Source organism: Hemicordylus capensis, chromosome 1 (assembly GCF_027244095.1).
Source record: "Hemicordylus capensis ecotype Gifberg chromosome 1, rHemCap1.1.pri, whole genome shotgun sequence".
Lineage (NCBI taxonomy): Eukaryota > Metazoa > Chordata > Lepidosauria > Squamata > Cordylidae > Hemicordylus > Hemicordylus capensis.
In genome coordinates, this window is record NC_069657.1 from 347,965,924 (window position 1) to 347,977,924 (window position 12,001).

Here is a 12,001-nt window from a genome sequence, read left to right on the forward strand (position 1 = left end):
TTTTTTGTCTTTAATCAACGTTTTATCTTTGTTTTTATCTGGTTGTAAACCGCCCAGAGACATAAGTTTGGGGCGGTATAAAAATGTTAAATAAATAAATGAATAAATGGCTATATTTACTCTTGCTGACATCAGCATGTAGCAAAACAGATTCGCTGTGTGGAATTGTGTTGTCTTCCTGTTCACTCTTCGATCCCTGATGTGAGTAATTAAGGAAGACAAAAAATAGCTTTAATTAGTCTGTGTGACTAATTAAGGGGGAAAACAATGCATTAATGCAAAGAAAGAATTGGTACTGAAGCAGCAACAGAGATGGCAATGAGCAGAACTGGCAGGTGGGGGGACATTCTCACAATTTTGGGTTTTCCCAAGGAATATGTTTGTTCCCCAAAATAATAAAAATTTCAATGGAAATGTTTATTTTAAATCTCTTAGATTCTTGAGGTCTCTGGATTTTCTTGGGTGAAACTATACCTATCTGCTAAAGATGTTGTGTATATTGGAGTTTGAGAGGTGGATCCTGGAGAGCAGCGAGTCTTTTTTCCTTTTCAGTATGCTATACCGAGAGCTGCCTTTCCCCTCGGCTTTTTCACTAATGGCCATAAAAAGCATCTTCGGGCCTCCTTTTTGCTTTTATGGACGGTGTGTGAATGCAGTTAATGTGGGAGAAAAAGTAATGGCTTGCATACTGTGCCGTGAGCTTCCTGTCTGTGAGATGTGAGGTTGTTGCTTTCACACCCCTTTAGACCCCACTGGCATGACTAGCGCAGGAAGACAAGGAGGCTCTGTTGCTGCCAAGGAGTGCATCCTCACACTCCTGCTGCTTCTTCCATTGGGAATCGTGCAGCAGCAGCAGCAGCAGCAACATAAGGCAACACTTATTATAAGTGTTAATAAGGCAATAAGAAGAAGTCAGTAATCCTGTCATACATGGTTTGAAAACGACTGCTCTCTTACAGAATGTCGGGTCTGAAGCCGCTGATTGTGATGTATCTAACCTTTTTAGACACCTTATAAAATCTCTTGGAATAAAATGTTCTTCCATGACTAAAGTAGATAAACGTGGAGTTGAGAAGGTAATGGAAGAAACACTTGCATACTTACTGGCCAAGCAAGTGAGTACAATAACCCCTGCTAACTTGGCAAAGAGGCACCTTTTTGACATGGTGATTCTTTTTATTTAGCAGGGGGAGAGTAACTGGCCCTCTCCACCCCCAGCACAGTACCTCCAGTGACTGCTGCTGGTGTCTATCTTATGTTTCTTTTTAGATTGTGAGCCCTTTGGGGACAGGGATCCATCTTATTTATTACTTCTCTGTGTAAACCACCCTGAGCCATTTTTGGAGGGGTGGTATAGAAATGGAATGAATGAATAATTTAGTTTTCAATGGAAGACAAAAGTGATCTGTGAACAGAAGTAAAACTGGGCAAGAACTGACAGATGTGAAGTACCTTGAAAACCTGCAATCCCCATTCATCACTGGTAAGGTTGTGCCATTGAGTCAGTGTTGACTCCTGGCAACCACAGAGCCCTGTGGTTGTCTGGTAGAATACAGGAAGGGTTTACCATTGCCATCTCCCGTACAGTATGAGATGATGCCTTTCCGCATCTTCCTATATCACTCCTGCTCGATATAGGTGTTTTTCATAGTCTGGGAAACATACCAGCGGGGATTCAAACCAGCAACCTCTTGCTCCCCTAGGCAAGTTACTTCCCAGGTGCGCCATTAGGTGGCTGGAATTATATGCTGGAATTATAGAAATGGCTGGAAAAGTTCAAGGTATGGCTGAGTGGAGAATGATAGCACAAAACCTGGAGGTGACAGTTATTCCAGATTACTTTATAAACCAGTTTTCCCTGTTGTGGCAAATGGAAGAAATCATGGTGATGTCGCTTGCACAAAGCACTGGTTGGGAGAGTGGTGCCACGGCTTCTGCATACACAGGAGTGGCCATGCTGACTTATGGCCCTAGTTCCCTTGTGCCTCTTGTCAGCCAGGGAATTTAAGGATGTGACTGTGTAAATATTCCACTTTGAAGCCAATCTGCTGGTTGCTCCTGGTCCAGTGGGGAGGCAAGGACTTCCAGCACTGAAAACCAGGGAAGTTAATGGAAGAGATTCCCCACAGGAAGAGGGGCACTGTACAGTTGATTCAGCTTCAAAGGTGAATTTCTTCAAAGGCTTTAAAGGTGAATTTCTGCACAGCTCTACCAAAGAGTTGGGGGCAAGGGCGATGAGATTACCTGGTGATTTGTTACATTTTTGTGTATTTTTAATTAAGAACCAAATATTGATTCCACACTGCAAACAATAGTATGTCCCTGTACTAAGAGTTTGCTCACCACAATTGCCTTATGAGAAAACGTAGCCTTTTCTGGTGGGATTTTGCTATACACATATCTCTTAACTCGCTGTTTCATTAAAATATGCTAAGCTTTTCTTTTGCAGTAATCTTTTTCAGCACACTTTGTGATCCTTTCCCCCCCAGTATTTGATTAAATTTACTCTTCCTCTGGCATAACTTCGTAGATCTCTCCAGAGATTAGCCACTTGCTGTGTTTCCTGCCAACCGCACACTTGAAAATTGTGTGTGCACATTTGGAACCAAAAATTAAAAAATATCACTAGAAATCATAATGGTGAGGGATTTTCACTTTTGAGTGGCTTCATTAACCAGATGCAAGAAACAAAGCACAAGCTAAAAAGAAAAATTCAGAAGTGTTAGTGTGTTATCCATTCCAATAGTAAAGATAGGTAAATTAAGAACTTTGCTTCGTTGTAAATTTTCAGATTGAATCTTGACTTGGGTCTAGCACACACTTGGGCCCTGATATTGGTAATGAGTCTTCTGACTGGATTCCTGGCAAGCTCAGTAGTGCATATGATGAGGACACATTACTTTCTACCCAATAACATAAGGGCTTTTTATCAGCTCAGAGCCTTAGAAAATATTTAATTCTTCCCCCTGGAATTCCTTGGTTTTGACGACAATACATGCAAATATACCTGTATAGCTCTAAGGTTTAAACATTTGCACAGACTGTTTTGGAAACTGACAACCAAGTGGCTCATGCAGTTCTGAATTCAAGCATCCTGCTTAGTTGCAAGTCTCTTCAGTAGAAATGAGGGCTCACATACTGCACAAGGGTATAAAAAGACCCGCTTTTTTTAGCCTGGCTTTTAAAGATATCTAGTTTTATTTGTAATTTTAATCTGCCTTTAATTGGTTTTTGATTTTATGTATTTTTTATTTCAGTGTAAACGGCCCTGGACCACTTTAGGAAGGGCAGTATATAAATCAAATAAATAAATAAATAAGCTTCTGTATAACAATTTGAACAAATTGTGGGTTTGTGCCACTTGTGCAAATCCCCACCTCTCCTAAAAGGGACTTTGTCCCAAGAAGCCCTTTTGATGATGCAGGACCTCTGGAGAGAAGCTTCTTTTTCACAAAGGGGGGGGGGGAGGAGATGGCAATGGAACAACTCTCTTGGCGGCCTCCAGGCATGCTCCCCAACCCCACCTCCTCCAGGAGGTCCCTGCATCATCATCACAGGCCCCTCTCCCAAGCCCCCATTTCAGGTTGGGAGGGGAGAGCTAACAGCAACAGCGGGTCACCCTCAATCTTTTTTTTAAAAAGGGTGCCAAGCCTGGCCTCAGCAGTGGGCCCTGCTAGTGCTGCCCACCACAGCTGACAGTGGGCCTGGTGATACCGTTATCTGGAATCCAGGCTACCTGTCTAGTGCCTGAATTTAGATGCCCGAAGTTCATTTTTGAAAGCCTATAGTTTGCAGCTTTCTTTGTTCAGAAAAAGAAAATGTTCAATGCATTTGCCAATGCTCTCCTTTCATAATCCCTTATTGCCAACACAAAAAGCTTTTCATTGGAAATAAAGGGCTTCTAGTATAGAACAAAATGAGATGCTACGGTGACATACCGGTAATCAGTTTGCATGTCATTGTTGCATCATCTTTTCAGCCCATAGACGTCTGTGTATCTTCTTGTTTAATATTGTTCAGTGGTCACCTATAGAATCTGAGTGAAGTTATCTTTTCCCTCACAGGATTACTCTCAGCAGTGGCTATAATGGAAATCAACTCAGTATGTGGTAAGACACCCAAAGAAGTGAACACCACTGTCAGCAAATCTGTGGCAATTGTCTTGTTCTGGAGCTTCATGTGGAGAGTCTCACTATTCTACCTGTTGTGTTCCTTGATATGAAATATCTATGAATATTGACTGAATATATGAAGTTTGGTTTTTTTAACTATAACACCATATAGTTATGTATAGGTAGGTGGCTTGTTAATCTTTGCCCCTCATTTTACTACAGATGATAAAGTAGAAATAGCTGGTACAGTATTTATGTAGATTTAGTGTACTGACAAAAGGAATGTGGGTGGTGAAAGTTTGGAAGAAGGAATAACTGTATTTCCCTTAACCCTCTTAATGGTCTGGGATCACCTAGTCTTATAGCACTAGAGAAGTGCAAGCATAAAATTGAGTAAATTCAACATCAAATGAAAATAGTAACTAGTTATAAAAGCCATTTCTATTTTTCAAATGCTACAAAATATAAACAATATTTTACAAATATTAATGTTAGCTGTCAAACCATATCTGGCCAGAATCCAAAGCCAAACTAGAATCCCACACAACACACAAATCTGAACAAAAACAGTATGATACAAGTCCAAAATACACTAATAATTACAATTCAGGTAGGCGATGATAATAATGAAAAAACAGACAGATGTCCCACTGATATACAGATTTTAAACATAATTACACTTCAGAAATTTGGTGCCACAGGAACGAGACCTGTTCATCGAGCATATTTACTATCCTTGATTTCGATACTAGCCAATGTAAGTAAAATCTGGCCCCACAGTGATTAAGGAGTCAGCGTTTAGATCTGCCTTTCGCAGCAGGGCCATTGGCTTTAAGCCCACCTGCAAGTCTTAACTTATTCTGGTTTGAAGAATGAGAATCATGGCTGTTTTTGGAAAACAACATATGTCAATGGTGGAGAAGCCTGAGGTATTAATATTCCACTGTAAAGTTATATGTACTATTAAAGCAGAACAGTTCCAAGTACCACCCAGTAGAAAAATGAGACACACATTAGGAAAATAAGGACAATGGCATCACTGACTATTTCTATATCTGCACTGGCCACTGCGTGAGCTTCTTTTGATCAGGAAAAAGGCAGCATATACATATGTCAAATATGTCAGCCCACAGATATAAAGTCAGGAAGCCTGGTGGAAAACTATCCTGCTCGCAGTTGTTTTCAAATGAACTCCACACCGAGTGGCGCTTCATCTTGGTCAGTGTTAGGATGTTCTTCTTGGTGCAAATATCCATTCAGTGCTTCGTTTTATTGTGAGCCTGGCAGAGCAACATTGACGGGCATCTGACTAGGCAGAGGTGCTGGAGACACAGTGCTCACCGGTTGCTGAGGAGCAGAGGCCAATTCCATTTTGCTGATATGTATGAATCGCAGGCGCAGTTTCAAAGCAGGCCTCAAGTTGCAAATAATTTTCTCAACCTTTAATCAACATCCAGAGAAAATAAAGATATTACAAAGCAAGAGAAAGAGCATGCAAAGGTTCAATACAGAAAATTAAGCATCCAAACAAAATAATGTAATGTAAAATTCCTATTCCTCATTGAGTAGAAATGTCTACCCCACTTCCTAAACAGCTCCTAGCTCATATTCCCAACATCACAAAGGAGTTGCAGTTATTTCCTAACCTTTCCTTTCGAGTCTTATCCCCCGGGCTTAACAGTGAACACACAGGAGGACTGGGGGAGTTGTGAGGGCCTGACATGCCTGCACACACACTTCATTAGTTAAGATGTCAGCCAGTAAGATCAATTCAACAATGGAACCAATTACTAGGGGGGCAATAGGTCATGCAGGAGACTTTCAAGCAGAGAAGCTGGAAAGCCCTCTGCTGGGAATGCTCTAGCTCTTGATTGCTGACACTGAGCAGGGGATTGGACTAGAAGGTCTAAAAGACCCCTCACACTTCTAATTCTATTAATATTGTACTGAAGATTTGTAATCATAACTGGCTGTCAGAAAGTGGCAGCAGTAGAACACTGGGCTGGGGCCTGGTTTGACCAACTGTTAATGTGAATCACTAAGGGGAGGAGAGCTGGTCTTGGGGTAGCAAGCATGACTTGTCCCCTTAGCTAAGCAGGGTCCACCCTGGTTCCATATGAATGAGAGATTTGATGTGTGAGCACTGTAAGATATTCCTCTTAGGGGATGGAGCCGCCGCTCTGGGAAGAGCAGAAGGCTCCAATTTCCCTCCCTGGCATCTCCAAGATAGGGCAGAGAAAGATTCCTGCCTGCAACCTTGGAGAAGCCGCTGCCAGTCTGTGTAGACAATACTGAGCTAGATGGACCAATGGTCTGACTCAGCATATGGCAGCTTCCTACGTTCTGACTTCATATCCTAAATTCCTATACTTCCTTGATATAAAACTGTAAAGCAAACTTTGGCACATAATTACATTACACACACACACACTCACACCCCTAAATGTCTTGCTACACATTCAAAACCTAGTTAAAGTCTTTGACTTAGACCAAGCTTCAACACTTCTATCTAAAGCCTAGAACAAAAGTGAATCCTCATAAGGCTTACACAAAAGAATGGCTTTTTAGGGATACACGGGAAGCATTTCATGCACATTGGGGGGCAGGCGGGGCAGAGAGTGGGTGCTTTTAAAGGAGGAAGGCAGGTCTTACCTGTAGCCTACAGGCAGCATCAGCACGGAAGGGGCATCTGTGCATGCATAGACACCATCTTGGGTGGTGGTCAGCATGGTGTTGCTGACCACTCAAGATGGCATCAGTGCATGCGCAGATGCCATTTCTGTGCTGATGCCGCCCACAGGCTGCTGGAAACACTGCCACGCTGGGGTGGCGAAGGGGCCATAGAGGGGCAAGTGAGACCTACCTTCCTCCTTTTAAAGCACCCACTTGTCTCCACCAAAATGATCTGGTGGGGGCATCTCAAAGCATTTTGGTGCCTCAAAATATAGGTACAGGAACGCTTTGTGCATGTCCCTACTGCTTATCTAACAATGGAGTGCTCAGTGAGTCATTTCAGAATTTAAATTGGAAAACCAAATATAATTCAAACCATATAACACACTGCTATATTTGTGTCGCTTTTCTTTCTACTTGCAACATGCACCTCCCTCCCCCACCCCTCTACTTACTTGGTCTTTCACACTGTCTCCAGTAAACATATACTTCACATGATAGAGAAAGTCACATATGGGATCCATGTAATTGAGATGCGTGTTACACTGGTCCACCTCCAGAAGCATTTCATAAAAAGCGACGCCAATCTATTATCAGACACACATAATGTACTGAAGATGGGTAACTATTTTCCTGATTGTTTGTTTAAATTGCATTTATTCTTATTTGCAATGTGTCTCTTTGGGGAGAATGAAAAGGAGATCTAAGGGTGCAAGGTCTACACTTCCACTGCATACTACAAAAAATTCACCTATAACATAACACCTCAAAGATGGCTAAAAATGTTGGGAGGTTATACTTATGTGTGTTTTCACAATCAGTCTGGTAATCTCAGTGGCTACAGCATACTACGCAGCCATAACCCTAACCTGCCAATTACATATTTTATTAAAAAGACAAAGTAATTCTTGATCAAAGTGATTTCTATAAGGGGTATTAAGAAATGTGTAGGGCATGCAAAGTACTTTATATTACACATAACTGAATTTATCACATGTACTAGTACTCTATGCTTTGTCATTTATCCATAAGAACAATTCCCTCCACTAGAGAGATCAATTGTCCAAGATAAAATTCTTTACTAAACTATTATCCAAACCTGTGGATTTAGTTTAAGAACATTTCTATCCAAAATAGGATCTCATGTGGCTAAGATACACTTAGTCATTCCAAGGATTTCAAGTTGGAAAATGGAATTTGATGCCAGTAATAATATGTAACACTAGGTGCATGTTATGAGTTGTATGCACACAGTTGTTCAGATAATACATTTACACATGAGTAATCCCACTGGAAATAATGGAATTACTAATGTGTGAATGGAACATTGGTACTCATCATGAAAGCTTCTTCTTGCTGGTGTAACAGAGGTCTCCCATTGTGGGTTATCCCCACCCACGTGCTCTAGAAGGCAGGGTCATGTAAATGAAGAGATCTTTAAGAGGCCCTTTGTGGGTGGATCCCTTCAGTTCAATGGAACAGCTTGAGCAAAGATAACAGGTGCTTTTCAGGCCTCTGCTTGCTTTTGGGCGGGAGACTTGTCTTATTCCCATGCTTGGCCCTGAAGACCAGCACATTTACCTTCCTCTGACCAGATGCCATGAAAAGGGTGGTAAAAAAGGGAAGGTTGAAGAACAAGAAATAATTGATCTTTTAAAAAAATATATAAAAAATACTAGGAGAACAAGAATCTGAAGAAAAGGTAAGATGTAGGAGTTTGAATAAAAATTGACAAAAACATAAGGTACAAATGGCAATGAAAGGTAAGGCAAGACGTGGCTATCTGGAGTGAAGGCAGGACAAGAATGGAAGGGTTCCGCCCACAAGGGGCCTTTTAAAGATCTCTTCACTTACATGATCCTGCCTTCTGGAACAAGTGGGTGGGGATAACCTACAATGGGTGACCTCCTACACTAGCGGACACCTAGCGTTGCAAAGGAAGATAACTTTTTAGGCATTAAGGAAATTTAATCCTTCCAAGACAAGAGTAAAAGCAGCAGTGAGTAAGCAACCAAACCATTTTTCATATTCTTTGATCTCCCTGGCTAGCTACAGCAAGCAGAGGTGTTTTGTTCGGCTTTTAACAGCTATTGATTTCCCTTCCTTTCTGTCTCCAAAAGACAGAGCTTGAAGCCAGTTTTGTTTAGCTACTTATTGCGTAGGCAATAAATCAGTTTTTACACCCAAAATGTCCTAGAGCAGGGACTCCCAAACTTGCGTCCCCAGAGGTGCTGGGCATCACAGCTGGGGATTATGGGTGTTGAAGTCCAACACCATCTGGGGACCCAGGTCTGAGAATCCCTGTCCTAGTAAGTTTATTTTTACACTCCTTCATTGTGCTGATGAACAAATCCCAGATAGCAGCAGCAGCAGCAGCAACGATCGCATAGAAAGGAGGGGGAAGAGGAGGAGATGAGAGATGCCATGATTTATCACTTTTATGTGATAAATGAATGTCCATGCCCTATTATGTTGATGGTAGGACATATTCAAACTCAAGCATTAATTAACTTAATGACAAATGATGTTACATCTGGAGTCCTCAAAAGACAAAACAGAAAAATGAACCTGGGGCAGGGGGATATACAGAATACCCCTGTACTGGATCAATTCTTTAGCAGAACAGGGAAAAGCAAGCTGGAGGTTTTCTGAGAATTCCTCTCTGGATAGATTTTTCACAGTTCAAAAGATTTCTGTGCTACCTTTCCCATAAATAAACAAACACAACACAGCAGCCCCTCTTGTAATAACCTACCTCTAGCATGCATCTTGTCCTCTCCTGCTGGAATCGCTGTAAGAACGGACCAACAAGGTGATACACATAAAGTAGCTGGAATTCAGTCTTCACTATCGGTATCAACACTTCGGTGAGAAACCTGTAGTATTTCAGAAACCATAGTAAGTAAGCAAGCACAACATCAACATGTTATCAGACATAAAGTAATGCATATTTTGAAAGATGCCAAATTCTGGCAAGAGTCTACTGGTACTGACAACAACAGCATATTCAATTGATTACCACCATGCCATTAAACAGATGGTTTTCTCTCTCTCTCAGTTGTGTCTTATACTAGGGCAAATGTAGTTTATACACAAACTATACAAACTGTTTAGTTGAACAAAATATTCATAGATTACACAGTTTACCCACCGCACTTACTTTGGAATGAGGGACAGCTGGCCAATGCTTGAATGGTGCCAGACAGCATGTGCCAGTGCCAATGTGTAGCTGCAGCACATCTCTGAGTAAGACTGGTGGCAAGCTGTGAAGTCAAACAGCTGGAATGGGTACCCAACCCACTCAGTCTCTGAAGTCAAGCTGGGACTGTTGATAACACTCACAATCTGCTCGTGGAGGACAATCCAGTAGGGCTCCTTGCAAAATAAAGCCAAATAAAGCCAAGTATTAGCAGACTTTTAGTTGGGATACTTGTGTACACAGAGAGAAGCATCAAGCACACAAAGTGACTTCAAACTATCATGGCATTGGGACCCAATTCAACTGAGGTAGCATGGTTGTAATTTCCTTGTTGGTCCCTCCCACACTGCTCTAGGATCACAGGGATAGAAAAACCATACAGGACGGGTGGTGTCATGTGGGAAGAACCATGCCAACATCAGAAGGCAACATCAGCTACTAAGATAATGGAAATCACACCATCTGTTTAGAAATAATAACTGCATAATATATTATCAAGAAATAAAAGTTCTCAGAACACCACTCTAAAGAGTTAGTATACAGTTCTGGAAGCTAAAAAAAAAAAATCTGGGTGCCCAGAGATGCTAAATAATCTGTATATGAAACCAGCTCTTGATAACTGTAAAGCAGGCATAAATGTTAGGGTACAGTCTCACATTACAAAATTAGCACGTGCATACCACTTAATGGTATGCAATGTCTGCCAAAAGCTCAAAAAGATGGACACTAGATTTTCAGTGACCCAGAGAGAGGTCTTTATTCCTCATGTCCAAAATGTATAGGTTGGTATTTTAACACCAAATTTTAAGATTCCCTTTCTTCAATTGTGGTGGGTTGGATCCCGCTCTTTTGTGCTATGACACTTTGTGGCTGTGAACCTCTTCCATGAATGGATGAAAATTTGTAGTCTTTGAAGGGCTCCTACAAAGAGCACACTGAGTTTCCCGCCACAGAGAGGTGCAGTGCAAAATGATAGGATTCAGCCCCATAGAATTAATTTTCTCCTCCTTTAGTCAGAATTCAAGATAATAGACAACTTACAGGTAAAGCGGTGATAATCAATCCAATTGCATTCATCCATGCTGTGATATTGTCCCTGGGCACTAAAGGCTGACTATAAGAAGGGAAGGAGATAAATAAGGCACAACACACATACTTAATATTCTGGCACAGGCCAATCATTTTAGAGATATGAAAACATTTTAGAAACAGATAAACTAAATATGGTTAATCATTTCTGGAAATCTTTATATTTGATTTATTATTAATTTACTTAAAATATTTATACCCAACCCCTCCAGTATACTACTGTTTGGGGTGGATCCATTTTTTCCAGATGAAGTTTTGCAATAAGGTAACAGCTTGTAATTACACAATATTGTTTGCTTTCTTTCCAAAGGAGCTCAACATACCTCTTCAGCACAACATTCAGAAGGGCGTTGCCCACATCCTTTCCTGGAACAGCCAATGCCATGAGTTCAACACAAGTGACATGGAGCGCATGGGCAGCTGGGTTAGGGAACTCATTGAACCTCCAGTCACAGTTTGGAAATGGACTCGATGATTTGCCAGCCATCGGTGACAGCGATTAAGGTAATAAGCTGACATATGAAGTAGGAAGCAGCCACTGAAACAAGGTGTGGACATCCTGACATTCGCATCCGAGCAATAACAATTTGATGTATTTTCGATCAAATAATGAAATAAGCTATACATTGTGGGCACACTACTCCAACACAAATTAAAGGTAAGTTAAGAAAACTTTTGGTCCTGTACTCTTTCTAAAATTTCCCTAAATTGAGATCCTAAGCATATTTATATTTCATACTGTGACTCTCCCCTCCACAGAGCACCAAACCAACTTAGGCAGGGTCCCAAACCTATCAATGAAAGACTAAGATTCACTGCATCCCCTGCCATATATCTAATGCACTGGGAGTTCCAAAACACAGAAGGGTCTTTACCCTGGCCCAATGCAGTGTCCTCCCCTCAGCTGTGCTAGAAGGCAGATACAGGA

The 12,001-nt window shown here is 41.3% G+C and overlaps 1 protein-coding gene across 3 annotated transcripts in view; it reads right to left on the reverse strand.

Moving 5' to 3' along the window:
- Positions 1 to 4,535: 4,535 nt before the first annotated feature.
- Positions 4,536 to 12,001, reverse strand: part of MED23 (mediator complex subunit 23) — a 64,170-nt gene continuing 56,704 nt past the window's right edge. For all 3 annotated transcript variants that reach the window (XM_053287197.1, XM_053287207.1, XM_053287217.1), the window contains 6 exons: positions 11,397 to 11,562; positions 11,026 to 11,098; positions 9,946 to 10,160; positions 9,541 to 9,661; positions 7,241 to 7,372; positions 4,536 to 5,552 (listed from right to left, as the gene is read on the reverse strand). In XM_053287197.1, coding sequence (XP_053143172.1) covers positions 5,382 to 5,552; positions 7,241 to 7,372; positions 9,541 to 9,661; positions 9,946 to 10,160; positions 11,026 to 11,098; positions 11,397 to 11,562 — 878 coding nt within the window. In that variant the 3' untranslated portion in view covers positions 4,536 to 5,381. The remainder of the gene's footprint in view (positions 5,553 to 7,240; positions 7,373 to 9,540; positions 9,662 to 9,945; positions 10,161 to 11,025; positions 11,099 to 11,396; positions 11,563 to 12,001) is intronic.